We start from the raw sequence: 16,611 nt of genomic DNA, 5'->3' as shown, positions 1-16,611 counted from the left end.
CCCCCCCCACCACACCCAGCATTGTCCTGCGTAGTGCCCCCCCCTCCACCACAACACACCTCGCAGCACAGCATGGTGTGTTCCTTCACGGTGGCTGCCCTCGTCACTGGAACATCTTCTTCTGCTTTTATTTTTTCTTTTTCCTTTCCATTTTTGGCACAAGGTATATGTACACAATAATAGTAATAATAATAATAATAATAATAATAATAATGAAGATACTATTAATAGCAGTAATAATATTACTATACATTGATATGCAGTTTTTTTCCCTTCATGATTTTTTTATTAGCTCTTCGGTTGCGGTGTGTCTGTGTCGGGCTAAGGGTCCACAGCGCTCCTCAGTTCGGCTGCTCCACTCTGGCCGGGCCGCTCCTTCCGTCCGGCCGCCCATTGGCGCCGTGCCCCTGGCTGATGGACGGACTCGACTGGGTTTTCCGCAGGTACCCGTCGCCGGCCTCACTGCTCAAGAGGCTGGCCTCGATCTTGTCCAGGTCGTCCGTGTCCGCCCGTAGTTTGGCCCGCAGTAGGGTGACGTACGTCTCATAGCGACTCCTCTGTGGACGGGCGGAACCAGAGCGAAGCTCAGAGGAGGGGGGGAAACAGGAGAAAGAGGAGAAACGGCTGCCTTCTGTCAGCTGAGGGTGTGACGTAGTTAGTGATGTGGTCCAACCCTAACCAAGGAAGTCGCTTGAAGCTCACCCTCACAGCGCCCACCACTTCCCCTCTCGTTTTTTCCCTTCACTGGAAACCAGAACTTGGCCAAAGCGAGGTGTAAGGCAGCTGCCCGACATGATACAACCGCACAGCAAGTGTGATAACGGCTCTGGCACAGCGTCTCCCACGCTGAGTCACACCGTGCCGAGCAGACGGAGAAGACGGCACTCACCTCAAACACGAGATAGTGCTCCTTCAGCCGGTACTCCTCAGCCTCCTTGGTCTTCAGCGTCAGATCTGGTGGGTTCCTGCTGTGCTCCTCCACCTCCAGGGTGATCTGTTTCAGCTTGTTCTCGTGGGACTTCAGCTGCTCCTCCTGTGGTAAAACACAGACAAACAGCGTTAAGCACAACGGACGGCTTCATGTGATACTGATCAGCTGCAGAGTAACACTGACCGGCACTCCTTGATACTGACCCACTCCAAAGCAACACTGATCAGCATTGAGGAAACACACACTCAGAAAATGGAGCATCACCATATGAGCATTCATAATGTACTGTAATACCTTATTACTATCAAGATCGCATGATGATAAAAGTAAACCAATTTAATTATGATTTCTGAAATTATCTACGATGGTTTGTGGAATAAGTCCCGAGTCTTGAGTGTTCCACATGCAGCCATACTTTCTGCATATAACTGTAATGTTTTCAATATATAATTACCACATGTAAAAATAATTTTCTGTTATTTACATTATAATGTTCTTTGGAGCATGGGATGGAAAAACACTGAATCCTGTTTTCCTTTGGTGAAATGTGTGTGTGTGTGTTTGTGTGTTTCTCTTGCTGTCAGCCACAGAGACGTGGACCCTGGCTACCATAGCAACACATTACAGAGCATTATAGAGACAGAGAGAGAAAGAGATACAGATATACAGCATTTTTTTAAGGAGGGCTTTTTCAAAAGGGTAAAAAAATCTTTGGTTGTATGTTTTCAATCATTTAATTTATATCTTCCTGGATGCAGGAGAGCACCCAGCATAAGCCAGCATACCCAGCATATCTCAGGACATACATACACACCACCTTTCTGGTTACAGTGAGTTCAGAAATCATCTGAACGTTGTGTCTTTGGAAGATTGGAGCAGCCTGTGGGAGTTACTAAGTGGTTGATGAATTACTAAGTGTTCACCTGGCTCAGCCTGGTGGAGGAGGAGGGCAGCAGTGGTCTACAGAACTTCTTCATGGAGCCGATAGCTGCGGGGAAGGCAGGGGCAGAAAACAAGGCTGCGACCAGGTTAATGCGGAGGATCCATGACATCATCTCCTCTTCGCTCCTGAAATGAGTGAGAGACACAATGGGGGGGCATTCACCCATCAAGAGCAACACGTTGACAGCACAGTGTATAGCAATGGAGCACGACACCACTTCTCTGTGGGCTCCTGGTGGCGCCCTTTTGCAGCGTTTTGGAGCTGTGAATGACATCGTCAGGGAGCTTACGGTGCCTGGAAGAGGAACACTCTCCAGTCTGAGGTCTTCAGTTTGAGCACGTTGGGCCTCTTGCTGTAGTCGCTGGCTCTGGTGGCCAAGGCATGGTGAACTCGAACAGCGTTCTTGAGGTCAACCTCTGAGAGGTCCTTGTCCGGTTTATACTCATCCTGGCCACCAGGGGGAGACAAACACCACTGGATTAACTGCTCGTTAGGCGCGCTTTGACTCTGATGTTTCACCCACCTTTTGGTGTAGGAGACATTCACCTTCTGTAGGTAAAGGATCGTCCCTTTGAGAACCGCGTAGAACTTCTTCCAGCCTCTGCGCCCTCTTGGAGCTGAAAAAGAGACACACGTGGAGATTTTTACGCATCCGGCACACTTCAGCAGAGGCTGCTCTGTGCCAAAGATGTCACTTACTGCGTTTGCCGTCCATGTCGGCGTGGCTCTTCCGTGTGAGGACTCCATGCTTGTAGGTGGCCGCGTTCAGAAGCAGCGGGATGGCAATGAAGGGGTTACTGCCATCGGTGACGCGAGCCACCCGCTTGCCACCACAGTCGCACTGCTCCTCCACCAGCTCTGACAGAGACTTCCTAAGCTCCTCTTCCTCACTGCAGACACACACACAAACAATCCTTATCAGCTCAACGACGGTTAATATCACCTTTTATGAAACCTATAAGGAAATCAGATTATACTGAACATTTAGTTCCAATAACATCACCTATCACAATTTATACCTTCTATGCTGTGATAACATGTGGAAACATGGAATTTTCTGTAATAATTATTATTGATTCTTATTTTGAAAAATTACAATGTGAGGTTTCTACACTAAGCAGTTTACCATGATTTGCCTATGTATACAGCTGAGTAATTTTTACTGTATCAATTCAGGGTAAGTACCTTGCTCTACGGTACATAGAGGGAGCATGACTTGAACCTGGGTTCTTTGGTTCCATTACCACAGTGCTAACCACTGTGCCGCGTGCTGCCCTCCTTAAATAAAACATACCATATTACATTATTCATTTTTTATTGTTGATGAGGTACACATTCTGTCACTGTTGGGAAACAACTCTGACACCGGAACCATCATCCTTATCTGAGCCATAGAACCCAGGCCCTGCTGCACAGGCACACAGAGCGGAGGAGCGCCAAGCAATACTCACATGGCCCACTGCAGCTTCTCATTCTTGATTGAGTTGTACAGCACCTGGAGACACACAGCGAAACACCTGGAGATCAGCTGTACTGGGCTTCCTACCATCACTTGGGTCTTGACAGCATAGCAGTTAAAGGTCCTGCTATAAACCTGAATATCACTGGTTCAAGCCCCAGAAGGTGTTCGGTTCCAGACCCTTTGATCCAGAGACTTGACATCCGCTGCGCCAGTGAAACGTGTCCCTGATACGACACGCAAAATTACAAGCTGCTACGGATGAAAGTGTCGGTTACACGACAGGATGACAATAATAATAACTTACGGGAGCGATCAATCCCCCATCCTCCAGGGTTAGCTCTGCCCATCACACTCTTCCTGCTTTCTGAGCTCATAACTGTCTCATGCAGAGGCCAGCACTTCATCTTTTCATGTCACTGCGAGCTGAGGGACACTGGTGCATTTTCTGCTGCACGCTTATAAAAATGCCGACTGCTCTGGGATCAATTAAGGGAAGCGGACGGGGACGGAAAAATAAGCTGTGAAGCTGCTCCTGCACATTTATTTCTCTTTACCCTCAAAGCCCTTCGGAGGTATGGAAAAAGATGAGTTTTGTGGCAGCAGCAGCAAAAAACACTCATGTCACTTCAGGGCATTCCAGGACGACTGACATGTATGTGCACGTGTGTGTGTGTGTGTGTGTGTGTGTGTGTGTGTGTGAGAAAGAGAGAGAGACAGTTCCAGGAACTTTATACTGAGAAATCTCAGTTGAGGTTCCAGTGGTTTCAGTTGTGACTAATTGTGACAAAACAGATATGTTAATTTTGCATTTGATTTTTAATTATTACAGACATACTGTATATAGGCCTATGTCTAATTTTTAGGTCAATTTAACAGAATAAAAGATGTGTGAGTTTCACGGACGTGTTATATGGGTCCTGCAGAACAAGTATGATGAATGTGAAAAGAGGCCACCTTAACCCATATTTCCATGCTCATGCAGCCAACGTGAACTCTCCAGTGAAATTACGACTTATGAATATAAGGCAGCACAGCTAAATTCAGTCTAAGTCCGAGTCCCTTCCGCACCAACACAGTAGCTGCTGCCATTATAACTACTTCTAATTTTATGTAGCTTGAAGTTAATAAAAACAATTAAGTCTAAGTACTTTTATTTTTGTTATTTCTACATCAGACACTTTACTTTCAATGTGAATAAATCAAGGGATGTCTTTGTCCGTATTATTATTACTATTATTGTTGTTGTTGTTATATATTCATTGTTTATTTACTCGTGGCTTCGAAGATACAACAACAAATTGCAAACAACTTCCAAATTGTGTTTGTAAGATGAAGATCTAAAAAACACATTTCCTTACTGCTGAATATTAGAGACATTTTATATTTAAGATATTTAAAATCTACATGTTGTATAAAACAGCAGTAGAACGCCAGAAGATGGAACAGTAACTGGAACTCCACTGGTTCAAAAACTAAATTTACATTTTAAGGGACATTCGGCTTTGAGAGACACCCCTTCCCCTCATTATTTCTTCAATGAAGAGTTTATTCTATCCTCTTTAACAGTTAAAGCACCATCTTTTAATTAATATAATCTGACATCTTTTTTTAATCTTCTTTTCAGGGGAATATTTGATGATCCTTCAATATTAAGGACAACAAATGCTGTTTGATCCTCCCTCATATTCCCCATATTTAGTGTGACGCACAGCGTTAATACACTGGACTGCAGCATCACCTGAACAATTTTGCCAAGCCATAAAAATTAACTTGCACCTGAATTTAAAGTATGTGTGTTATTAAAAAATGGTTTTTGTATTGCTGTCATTGCAAAAAAATGTCACTTGGTAACAATGAATAATTACAATAAATATATATTTATATATGACAGGAAATATATATGTATATGATACTGGTAATATAAGAATTCAAACTTTATAAGATTTCAGTTCATAAATCTATTTAGGGATGTTCTTTGGGAGTAATAAAGGAAGAGCAAAAACAAGTGGTACCTTTAACAAGTCCTTTGGGAAGTCAGTACCATCATTCAGGCCGTCCAGGTTACTAATGAACTGCTGGCAAGACATCTTCTTCCCAATATTCTGAAACACACACACACACACACACACACACGTACGTTAGCAAGGAGTTCTCTATTGTGCATTTGTATGCAGAGCAAATCAGCGGGCACAGAGGCTGAACTCACCACCTAGAGACGGCAGGATCCAAGAGCAGCAATTAAACATAGATAAGAAAGGTGTGTTAGAGTAGTGGTGTGCACAGAAAAAGGGCCTTTGTGTGACATCTGTGAGGTGGGGACGTTAAGCTCTGATGCAGCGATGCTGCCAGATAGGGACTTGTGCCATGTTGTAAACACACTTTGCTTTGCGCCCGTCAGAAAGCAGAGCTTCCCTGAAATCACTGATGAGTCTTCCACATCATTGTAACAAAGCTGCTGCTGAGAAGGGGGGGTGACGCTTCAGGGAATGTGAACAGGCTGGAACTGAGGTTGGGAGCACACGACAAACCAGAAGCAGAACCAGAACTTCTTCCTTCACCGGCTACACATTTTTATTTTTGCATTTCAGGTTCAGGGGGCTCAGCAGGACAGTGCGTTCAGGAGCAGGATTGGGGTTCAGTAGGAGCACAGGGTTTTCAGTAGGAAGATAGGGGGTTCAGAGGTAGGATGGGGGTTCAGCAGGAGCACAGGGGGTTTAGAAAGTAGGCAGCGGGTTACTGTAGCATTGTAGTGGGTTCAGACCATGCAAATGCCCAGCATCATGAGACAAGGGAGACGAGGGGATACATACGTGTCCATGCAGGTCTGTGTTGAGCAGCATGAGGGCGCAGGTCAGTGTGTGTACACCATCTGAAGGAGCAACACAGCAGACTGTTGATGTAAACCGGACCGGCACTGTACACACCTTCAGCAACCGTGAGTGCCATGGTGCGATTCAAACCACCGTTATGTAAAGCAAAAGAAAAACATTAAGGAAAATCAAGTGGTAAATATTAGTATTAATACTGATACAGGCGGTCTTTCATTTATAACATGTACGACTCAGAACTATCCAGACGTACAACGGTCATCCGCTTAACTTTTAAAATCATTTCCCAGTCCTTTTGCTGTACGGTAACATTAGTTGGCAGCACCATTCAAGTCTCAGTGCTTCAGTGTCTAACAGTGATTTTGCATCTTGCTTATAAAACTCCTCATTTGTCATTCCTTACTACTCATTATTCATTAAGGAAAACTGTACAGAACTTACTAGAGTATTCATAATTACCTGTACTGTAGTTCACTTTGTAATTAGTACATTGCATTCATATTATTGCTATGCTATATGAGTATTATTTTGATATAAATAATGTGTGAAATGAGTGAAAAATATAACATGCCCTATTATACAATGTAAATTCCTGTATGTAAATATTTTTATAACCTGCTAGTTCATATCAGACAATGAAAGTAAGTTTTCAGCAAACCACAAAGTTGAATTATAACAGCATCATCAGAACAGAACCTCATCGTAAATGGTGGACCACCTGTACCTACTGAGGATATGAAAAGGATTTTGATCATTAAAAATAAAGAGGACAGGGGACAAAATGAAACATTTGTGCAAGGGGTCTGGATGTGTTTGCATGAGCGTGACGCAGGCGACCCAAGGAAACTCGCCTTCGGACATGTGTGTCTCGGGATTGCAGTAACAGAATCTCCTGGAGAAGTGGACGAGGACCCTCTCCCTTTCCTGTGTCTCACCCATCAGGGGGAATGCCTTCAGGAACGTTCTGAAAAGAAACGCAGACGCGAGATGAGTTGGAGCAGCTCCTTTTCTGCCACAGCGAGCTTTTCCAAAAAAATCACTCTAATTCCCGTTGTGAGAGTCAAATAACCACTGTTTCCAATGAAAGGAATGTCACCTAAAATGAATTAAAATACCAAAATGAAATCAAATGATAAACATGCTATGCAGTGGAAAAAATACCTGTTGTGGAAATTACTGCATATCAGGGCAAAATTTCCATTGTACTAAAAAACCTTTTGTCTGAAGATGAGTATATGACATCAAAAAATCATGCAAGTTCATAAGATATTAATTATAACACAGTTTATTTTGGATACTTTTTGACTTACCCTTGTATTTAAAGGTAATAATGAAGGTAACTGTCAACTAGTTATCAAACTATCCCTGAGGACTACAGACACACGGTTGTTTAAACCGCTTGTGGCAAACTGGAGCCTAACCCAGCAACACAGGGCGCAAGGCTGGCGGGGGAGGGGACATACCCAGGACAGAATGCCAGTCCATCACAAGACACCCCAAGCAGGATTCAAACCCCAGACCCACCAGAGAGCAGGACCCGCCCAAACCTGCTGCACCACTGCACCCTGAGGCTCACAGTTTATGGAAAATGCAGATGATATTAATAAATTATTATATTCTATATAAAGTAATTCATGATGTGTGGCACGGTGGCACAGTAAGTAGTGTTGCTGTCTCACAGTGCCTGGGTGATGCAAGAAGACATGGGTTTGATCCCTGCTCAGTCTGTGTGGAGTTTGCATATTCTTCCTGTGTCTGTGTGGGCTTCCTCTGGGTGCTCTGGTTTCCTCCCACAGTCTAAAGACATGCTGTTCACGTGAATTGGATTAGCCACCCATAATATGTGAGTGACAGACAGAAAGTGTGTTTCAGTGGTGTATTGATGAGTTAGTCACTATAAGTAGTGTATCTAGCAGTGTAAGTCACCTTGGGTGAATAAGGTGTGGGCTCATAACACTAAATAGTGTTCATTGGAAATTGTTTTGGAGAAAACCATCTGCTAAATGAAGTAATGTAAATATATAACTTATATTGCAGTGGTTGAGTGTATTACACTGTGATCATGGGTTTGAGCAGATGCCTGACATACTTTCCATCTGAGCTTGGATTCTGCAGGGGGGCTTGCACCTGATGTTGAGTGAGATGCAGGTGGGTTGTGAGGGGGGGTTGTGGAAAACAGCGTGGAGCATGGAGGTTCATGGCAGTTTACATAAATAGTAAATAACAGATGGTGGGTGTGGCTAGGGGTGTGGTCTAGCATTACCCTCTCAAAGTCTCATGTTCACAAACTCCCATTTCAGAAGTGTTTGTGTATTGTAGTCAGCTGCAGTCAGTTGCAGTCAGCTGTGATGTTACAAAACACTTAAGGCACCTTTTGCCCAGAAGGTTGCGCGTTCACAGCCTAGGATTGCTGCTCCCCCGTTAGTTGTTATAAGTTGTCATACTATTATAACCCCCACCTGAGAAAAAACCTGAGGTACATAATGTACATCTATGTAAATTATGTGATTTAATATGGAGGTGAGCTGTATTCAACGTGGCTGGCAGCAGCCGTGGGAAGGTGAACTCACCTGAGCGCCCGGTCCAGCGGCAGGCCCGTGAAGTCGAAGAAGCGCAGGTACTCGGCTGCCACGAGCTGGCTGAACTCGTTGCTGGATGGGACAGAAGGGAAAACAAAGTGTGAACACACATCCCCCACTGAGGATGAGTAAAGCCCACGCTGGGGCCAGTGCGGGTTTTGTTGGCACGGTGCTAATCCCACCCCCACCTCTGTGAGTAAAGGAAAATCGACACCTGCTGTTCGGGGCCATCGTGTCTCTACTGATGTGAAGTCAAAGTTAGCTCCTCAACACGTACAGTGAGGAACAGGAGAGAAGAAGCCCAGGAACAGAGAGAAGAAAAAAGAGCTACAGCTACACAGAGCCACGGGTGGAAAGAGGGAACTTCACAGAGATACAAAACAGGAGCACAGAGACAACACAGAGAGACAAAACTGCAGAGGGATGCTCAGGTACACGGGAGACTAGTGCTGGCGCTCGCGTGTTTAGTGCCCCCCGGCAAGAATGAATCTGGTGTCCCTTAGACTTCTGCCTCTACATTAGCAAAAAAACATTTACATACAGTATATGACAAAAAATTATTTTTATTCTGGACACAGATCCATACAGCTCATAAAAGGAAAATGGACTGAAAACTAAACATTTTCAAAACTGGAGAGGGTGAAGGAACAAATCGAGATATATGATTTGCTGTGAATGACAGCTGATTTCACAGAAAATGTTAACTACAAATACACAACATTTCAAAGAGATGTGGGGGCCACGGGTTATACTATGTTTGTACTGTATATTTAAAGCAGAAGATCTTTAATTTTCTAATAAAACGGTTTTGTATTTTTATTATTAAGCAAAGGTTTTTTTTTTTTTTTATTAATTTCTTCCAAGATTACAGTTCATTTTTTGGTTTCAGAAGAAAAATTACCCCTCCCCCAAATTTTCGGCACCTCTTAGTAATTGCCCAGGTTCTCCAAATGATAAAACGGGCGCCATCCACACACACTACACTCAGCTGAAAAGAGAGACAGCTGGAGATTCTCTGGAGCTCTGAGGGATATAGAAGAAGAGTGCCGTTTGGTGCTGGGGGTGAGAGGGTGAGGGGCAGATAGGCACTCACTTCTTGCCCAGGTGACGCGCCACATCACACCGCTTGAAGCCCTCCAGGTGGAAGAGGCGCTTGGCGAGGCGCTTGGCAGCCTCAGTGTCAGCGCGACAGCCATTGGCTAGGGTGTCTGTGCTGCCCTGCTCCAGCTGCTCCAGGTTCCCCAGCTCCGAGTCCGAGTCCGACAGGACATCTGTGAGGTTAGCATCGCTGCAATGCCACACACACACGCACACACACACGCGCACACAAATGTAAATGATGAGTACAATATGGGGCACACGGGACTCTGATCTGAGGATCAGCTGCTTTGTTAAACAGACCATCACATTTTGTCAACAGAACTAGAAGCTACTTTATAAATTAAATTATAATAATGGAAAAACAGAATAAATTACAATTTTCATTGTCTAATGTGTAAAGAGGAGATAATATTTTACTCTGATTTAGTTTAATCAACTATATATAGTATAATAGATGGCAGTCATATCACGGGGAAGGGAATTTGACTAAGAAAGATTATTACGAGGTAGTGTGGTGGCCCAGTGGATCATTTCGGTGCTTTGCCACTTCACTGCCGTCAATTTGGACTTGGGTTCAAATCCAAACGGAGTCTGTATAGAGTTTTGGTGTCTCCCCATGCTCACGTGTGTTTGCTCCTATGGTCCAAAGATGTGTTTCAAGTGCTGCCTGTAAATTGCCCATTGTCTTTGTGTGTGAAAGAGTGTGTGATATTCCTTGTGATGGAGTGACAGTTTACCCAAGGCATACCCTGCCTCATCACCTATGCTTCCAGGATGAGCTCTGGACAAGTAGCTACAAGCCTGGGGCAACTGGTAGTGTAGCGGCTAGCGATAGTGCCTTTACATCCAAAGGTAACAGGCTCAAATCTCACCTTCACCTGTGGAAGGTGTGAGCAAGATATTTACCTTAAATTGCTTCGGTAAAATTACCTGGCTGTATAAATTGGTAAATAACCATAAGTAGCTTAACACTGTAAGTTAGTTTGGAGAGAAGTGTCAGCTGAATGAAAAAATGTACTAATGCACTGGGAAATTATGACTTCTAATAACTGATGAATTACTGCTAAATCAGCAGATTCCTTTTTTCAGTCTCACTGATGCATTACACACATGCTCTGCTGCATATTATGCATAGATTCTGTAAATCTCAGAGTGAACTGCTGCTTTTCCTCGCAAGGAAGAACACCTCCACCGTGCGGCTGCCTGCTAACCGGACCGGTCCTTGTCCACAGCAGGCAGCAGCACCTAAAATTGCCGGAGCGCACCTCCGTGGGCATTCATCGCCCAGCAATGTGGGAACACGCTTGACACAAACTTCATAAATATTTAATCAGAACATCATTAATAAGTGAAGAGCCTTTCTAATGGAGTAATATACCAACATTTGCGTCTAGGGGAAAGCGAAGCGTGGTGTGTCTGGACCAGATGTGGTGAAAGGCAGGGGCAGCAGAGCAGCGCATATGGGTCCCTGTGGCAGGTGGACTCTGGATCGAGACACTCTACTTTAGGGCGCTATTAGCAGAAAAACACCAAACACGTTACAAACACTCTTTGTAAACACACAGGGCTAAGCACGTCTAAAATAGAACAGGAGATCGCTCCTCAGCTGTGCCCCAGAACCGCAGACCAAAACACGCCGTGTTTGTCTACCTTTCTGTCAAAATGATGCATGCAAGCAGAATAATACATGGATAAACCGTCAGCATTTTCTTTGCTGGATGATTCAAATATTTAACTGAACGTAATTAGCGCAATCGCATTATGCCTGAACCCAATATAGTGCAGCTACGTGTCGGTTGCCATGGTTTCCTCTGAATTTGGCATGCCGAGTGTGGGACATTAATCTCAGTCAAGTGGACAGGCTCAAAGGCAAAAGTGGTGAAATTCGGAGCACTCGACACCCAAACACCTAGGGTTGCGCTCAGTAAAACCCAAACCTGCCCAACACAGCACAGCAAAATCCCTAAAATACATCTCAGAATGCCGAAACCCTAACACCTCCAGCAAACGACAGAAAAACACAAAGGCCTGTAATACTCCAGAGGCACAAGTTGTCTTTGACCTGCCAAAGCACTCCCATTTGTCTCCCGTCTTCCTCTCTCCTCTGGCTTCCTGTAGCTGCCCTCATCGAGTCCAAGACCCTGGTTATGGCTTAGTCCATCAGAACCTGACCTATCCATACACCCCAACAAGAGCAGGTTCTCAGTCTTGGCCTTGATGTTGTGGAATGAGCTCCCTCTGTCCCTCAGAACTGCTGAATCGCTCCCAGAATTCAAGAAGCATCTCAAAAAACATCTCTTTTGGGCCCATTTCCCTCGCGAGCTCCTGACCACTCTGTCCATTGGTCCTTCATCACCTGATGCTTGATATCCACCAATTTTCCTATTTGTAAGTCACCCCTGTTGTTGAGGTAGTGCTAGCAAACAAACCATCCTTTGTATCTAAGAGCCCCATCTGTTGAGAGATGCACTTTTATTTACTCTGATTTGTGTGTTGCTTTGGAGAAAAGTCAAATGCATAAATGTGAGAGTAAAAGTAAAAGTAAAAGATGGATACGTCCAACGCTCCTCAGTAAAACCTGAACCACTAGAGAGCGGGGCAGTAAATCCAGAACCCCACGCAATGGCCGCTACGCCCGCAACGCTCTTTCACACCACAGCAGACAGAAACCAGAAAGGCCTTGAGCCCTTAATGCAAAGCAGACGTCTGCCACGCAGGAATTTTGCGCTGGAGGGCGATGCCACTGCGGCGGCTGGGCACGGGAACGAGTGTGTCACCGCTAGGCCTGTCTCTTATGAAACATTTCCTCTCTTCTTCATAACGGCTGCATCGCTGAGCTCTGCGAAACATTCCTACTATCTCTCTCTCTCTCTCTCTCTCTCTCTCTCTCTCTCACACACACACACACACACACACACACACACACACACACACACACACGTACTGCACAGGGCACCTAAAATCTCTGATGTAACGCCTCACACCACACGCTTACTGCACATCACTGCTGATGTACTTAACACCTCTGTATCAGCAATGGCTCTAATAACAGCCATTCAAATATCTAGAAGGCAAGAGGGATAATTCGGAGGGTGGCAGCACAGCGGTGTGCCATCACCAATCACCGCACGTGTGACAGAGACACTGTTGTCACCTGGAATATTCAAATCTTACATAACGCGGATTTAAGCAAATCTCGTAACTCAAAAAAGAACATTTCCCGTTGAACTGGAGTTCCAAAGACAGAATGTTAATGTCCAAATACACCATGGGATGCAGCACAGCCAGGGGCTTTTCATTACTCATGTAGCCATAATTACCCCACATGGAGTCCACTCAGCAGGTCACTACAGCTCAGGTCATGGTTGAAACATTCACTGAAATCAAGGTGCCGTTACCATGCTGACAGAGACAGCTTACACTGGTCAGCTGGCCCTTAGCTGAGTCTGGTGAAAACAGTATTGTGGTTAGCACTACTGCCTTTGGATCTGAAGGTCACAGTTTAAAAACCCACCAAGTGCTGTAGCGCCCATGTACAAGGTACTCAGCCTAAATCACTCCAGTAAAGGCTTCCCAGCCTCATAAATGGGTAAAGCAGTGTATGTTCAGAGAAAGGTGTCAGCTCAACAAATAAGTGGTAATGCGGGTGCTGGTACGATGCCCCATCTGTACACACGGGCAAAACATGATCAGTGTGACTGCTGGAAACTACAACATGGTGGCATTAAGAACTCCTTCAACAGAGTTTGCACACACTGTCACCTTCTAGAGCACATGATCTACAGACTGCACAGAGGAAGAGTGTGTGCCTTACACAGGCCCCCTGACTGTGTGGCGGAGTGTCAGTCCAGAGATCGAGGGATTCGCGCACGTGAGCGGGGCTGAACGCGAGACGGTGACTCACACACAAGTCTCACGCCAGTGGGGCGCCGTGTTCCTCTCATCCAAGTGAGTGCATCAACTGCAGCGGAGTGTGTGGCACCGATGACTCTGCACTCCAGTACAAACTGGCTCAGGTGGGAAGGGGGAATTAAGCCTTCGAGGACATTGACATTCCGAATTCCTCCTCCATCCTTAATTGAAACTTATTGCATAGGATGTACTCCATCATACCAAGCAAATCATGGATGAAAAAAAAGAGAACCTGCAAGGACAGTGGGGTGTGACGGGAGCCCAGAGGCACAACAGAGAAGATGACATGCAGGCATTGCAGTAGTTTGTACTCTCTACAGAAGTCCAATTTTGGGAAATTTGAAAGATAGGGCAAAATATGAACCCACTCAGGTCCCATTTATTGAGGCGCTACGGAGCATTTCCACGGGTAGGGATAAGACCTCCGTCCTCGTCGAGTCCTCAGCATGTCAAGAGCGGCACCACATGGAAACTGCAGGGAGATCTTGACGCAGTTCCTGACAAATCAACAAAGGAAGCAAAAACTAAAGTCCACCTTCCTTAACTGGCCACCTCACGCTGTGAACCTGCGCGAGACAGCAGCGTGATGCAACCAAGCAAACAGTTTCCTCACAAACGTATTGATCTTCGTTGCAAAATACGTCCTAAACAAGGCAAAGTGCAGATGACAGGGACCAAATCATTATAATAGGGCCTCCATTGATGTATAATTACTGCAGAGTATAATGACTGGGAGAGCCGCCGTATGGAGCAAGAACCAGTCATTTTCCACAAACTTCTTCTGAAACTGCTAACTATCACCTTAACTAGAAAAATCCACTGCACAATGGAGCCCCTTATTATATTTTGGAACTGCATTCAAATAAAGAAATCAGCTAACAGTTTCACATAAATAAGAGCTGTGGTTTTTAGGCATCTGGCAAACCACTTAAATCCTATTCATCCGGTGTCAAGTTGTGTCAATATCATGTCAATATCTCCATTTGAGCTGTAAAGTGGTGTGAAGGAGTGTGTTCGTTGTGCTGTCACCGCCTGTTAACATCGCGGCACACACTCACCTAAATGAGGAACAAATCACGTCGCACCTGCACCGGTGTGCACGGAATATGACTTCACAATAAAGTGATGGTTATCGAGTAGAAGTGGGGAACACTGACTGTTCCATGAAGCAAAATAATATTTGGAAAGGCACTTCCAGATGAGGGGGCACGGTGGTACGGCGGGTTTGAGTGGGTCCTGCTCTCTGGTGGGTCTGGGGTTCCAATCCTGCTTGGGGTCCCCTGTGACGGACTGGCGTCCCGTCCCAGGTGTGCCCCCTCCCCCTCCAGCCTTGCGCCCTGTGTTGCCGGGTTAGGCTCTGGCTTGCCGTGACCCCACTTAGGACAAGTGGTTTCAGCCAGTGTGGGTGCTCCTGGATGAATCACATGTGTTTTCCTTAGGGTTAAGATTATGCATAAAAATTATCCTTATGACATTTCCGTATCTCCCTTTGACATGTAAACTCTGTGATCGGCAGGGCCACCAGGGCCAGGTCCGCCTGCCGAACACAGATCAGGCCGAGCGAACATCGCGCACTGCGATGATACAGGTCACACGCGACAAGGACGACGAGCATCATTTCACACAGTAGTATAGCTGAAAAACTACACAGGAGCTGAGTTCAAGGAGTAGCTGGTAATGTAGCGGTTAGACCAACTGCCTCTGACTGCAAAGGTTGCAGGTTTGCGCCCCACCTCTGGCTGTAGTACCCTAGAGCAAGGTACTTACCCTAAATTGCTCCAGTAAAATTACCCAGCTGTATAAATTGGTGAATAATTATAACCTCAACACTGTATAGGCTGCTTTGGAGAAAAGCGTCAGCTAAATGGATAAATTTAAGTTCAACAGTCGAGTTCGGCTGCTCCCATAAAAGGTAATGCATTTTGCTGACAAAAGGCACCTCCAACAATAATGATAAGATTATTATTATTACTGATAATAATAATAATAAAATAAAAAATAAAAATAATAACTCATATTTGTTGTCTGTTGCCCCTCAGAAACGACTATATCACAATACTTGTAGTTAAATTTTCAAACCAGAATTGATAATGAAAAAGTAAAGGTTTTCAACTTGGAGCAATCTCCAAAAAAATAAATTTATTATTATGTATAATAATAATAATAATAATAATAATAATAATAATAATAATAATAAGTGCAGTGTGCTGCTCCTCAGAAGTAAACACATGGTTGTCCAGTAGCTGCACTCTAACTCTAAGTGTAAAACGGTGCACCGACTTTGTCCTCCAAGACGAGCGCCTCTGCAGCGGGTCAAAGGTTCAAGTGAGAAAACGGTTCTGACACGTAACGTACCGCGCGTTACCGTGTGCGGGAACAGCGAACCCGCACGGCTCCCTGCGCTCATACCGCGTTTATTCTGCGTGACAGAGCGGCGCAAATGCAAGACTCTCCCGAACCGAGCCGGACCGGACCGGACCGCCTTCCACTCGGATCGTTCAACCGTTAGCGAACCGCTCGCGCCCAGGCTGCTGCTGCTGCTGCTGCACTTCCACGGACTTGTCCGTTTTCACGTCAGCTTTGCTCTGTTTTTGTGTGCCGCCGCCGGTGTTTTCCTCGCTGACCGGAACCGAACCGAGCGCCCGGGGCGGACTTACAGCAGTCCGAGCAGAAAGTCGAAGTGCTCGTCAAACTCCTCCTTCCACATCTTCCCGCCGGATCCTCACTCACTCGCGCCCATATTCGCCGCGCGCCGCCGTCGAGCTCGTGATCCGACCGCCGCCGAGAGAGGCTCCGCAACCCCGCAGCATGTCACTCGGGAGCTGCCGAGCGCGCGCGCGCGCACACACACACAC

The 16,611-nt window shown here is 45.5% G+C and overlaps 1 protein-coding gene across 1 annotated transcript; it reads right to left on the bottom strand.

Annotated features, from left to right (window-relative positions):
- Positions 1-247: 247 nt before the first annotated feature.
- Positions 248-16,585, bottom strand: psd2 (pleckstrin and Sec7 domain containing 2). Its single transcript, XM_018733445.2, has 13 exons — positions 16,414-16,585; positions 9,837-10,031; positions 8,735-8,815; positions 7,016-7,128; positions 6,147-6,205; positions 5,349-5,438; positions 3,326-3,369; positions 2,574-2,764; positions 2,421-2,491; positions 2,164-2,321; positions 1,855-1,999; positions 890-1,033; positions 248-557 (listed from the first exon to the last, which is right to left on the bottom strand). Exons 1-13 carry the CDS (start codon positions 16,461-16,463, stop codon positions 342-344), a joined length of 1,557 nt encoding a protein of 518 aa, XP_018588961.2. The 5' UTR covers positions 16,464-16,585; the 3' UTR covers positions 248-341.
- Positions 16,586-16,611: the final 26 nt, after the last annotated feature.

This window comes from Scleropages formosus, chromosome 13, assembly GCF_900964775.1.
Source record: "Scleropages formosus chromosome 13, fSclFor1.1, whole genome shotgun sequence".
Taxonomy (NCBI): Eukaryota; Metazoa; Chordata; class Actinopteri; order Osteoglossiformes; family Osteoglossidae; genus Scleropages; species Scleropages formosus.
This window is presented reverse-complemented; position numbering and strand designations above follow the sequence as displayed.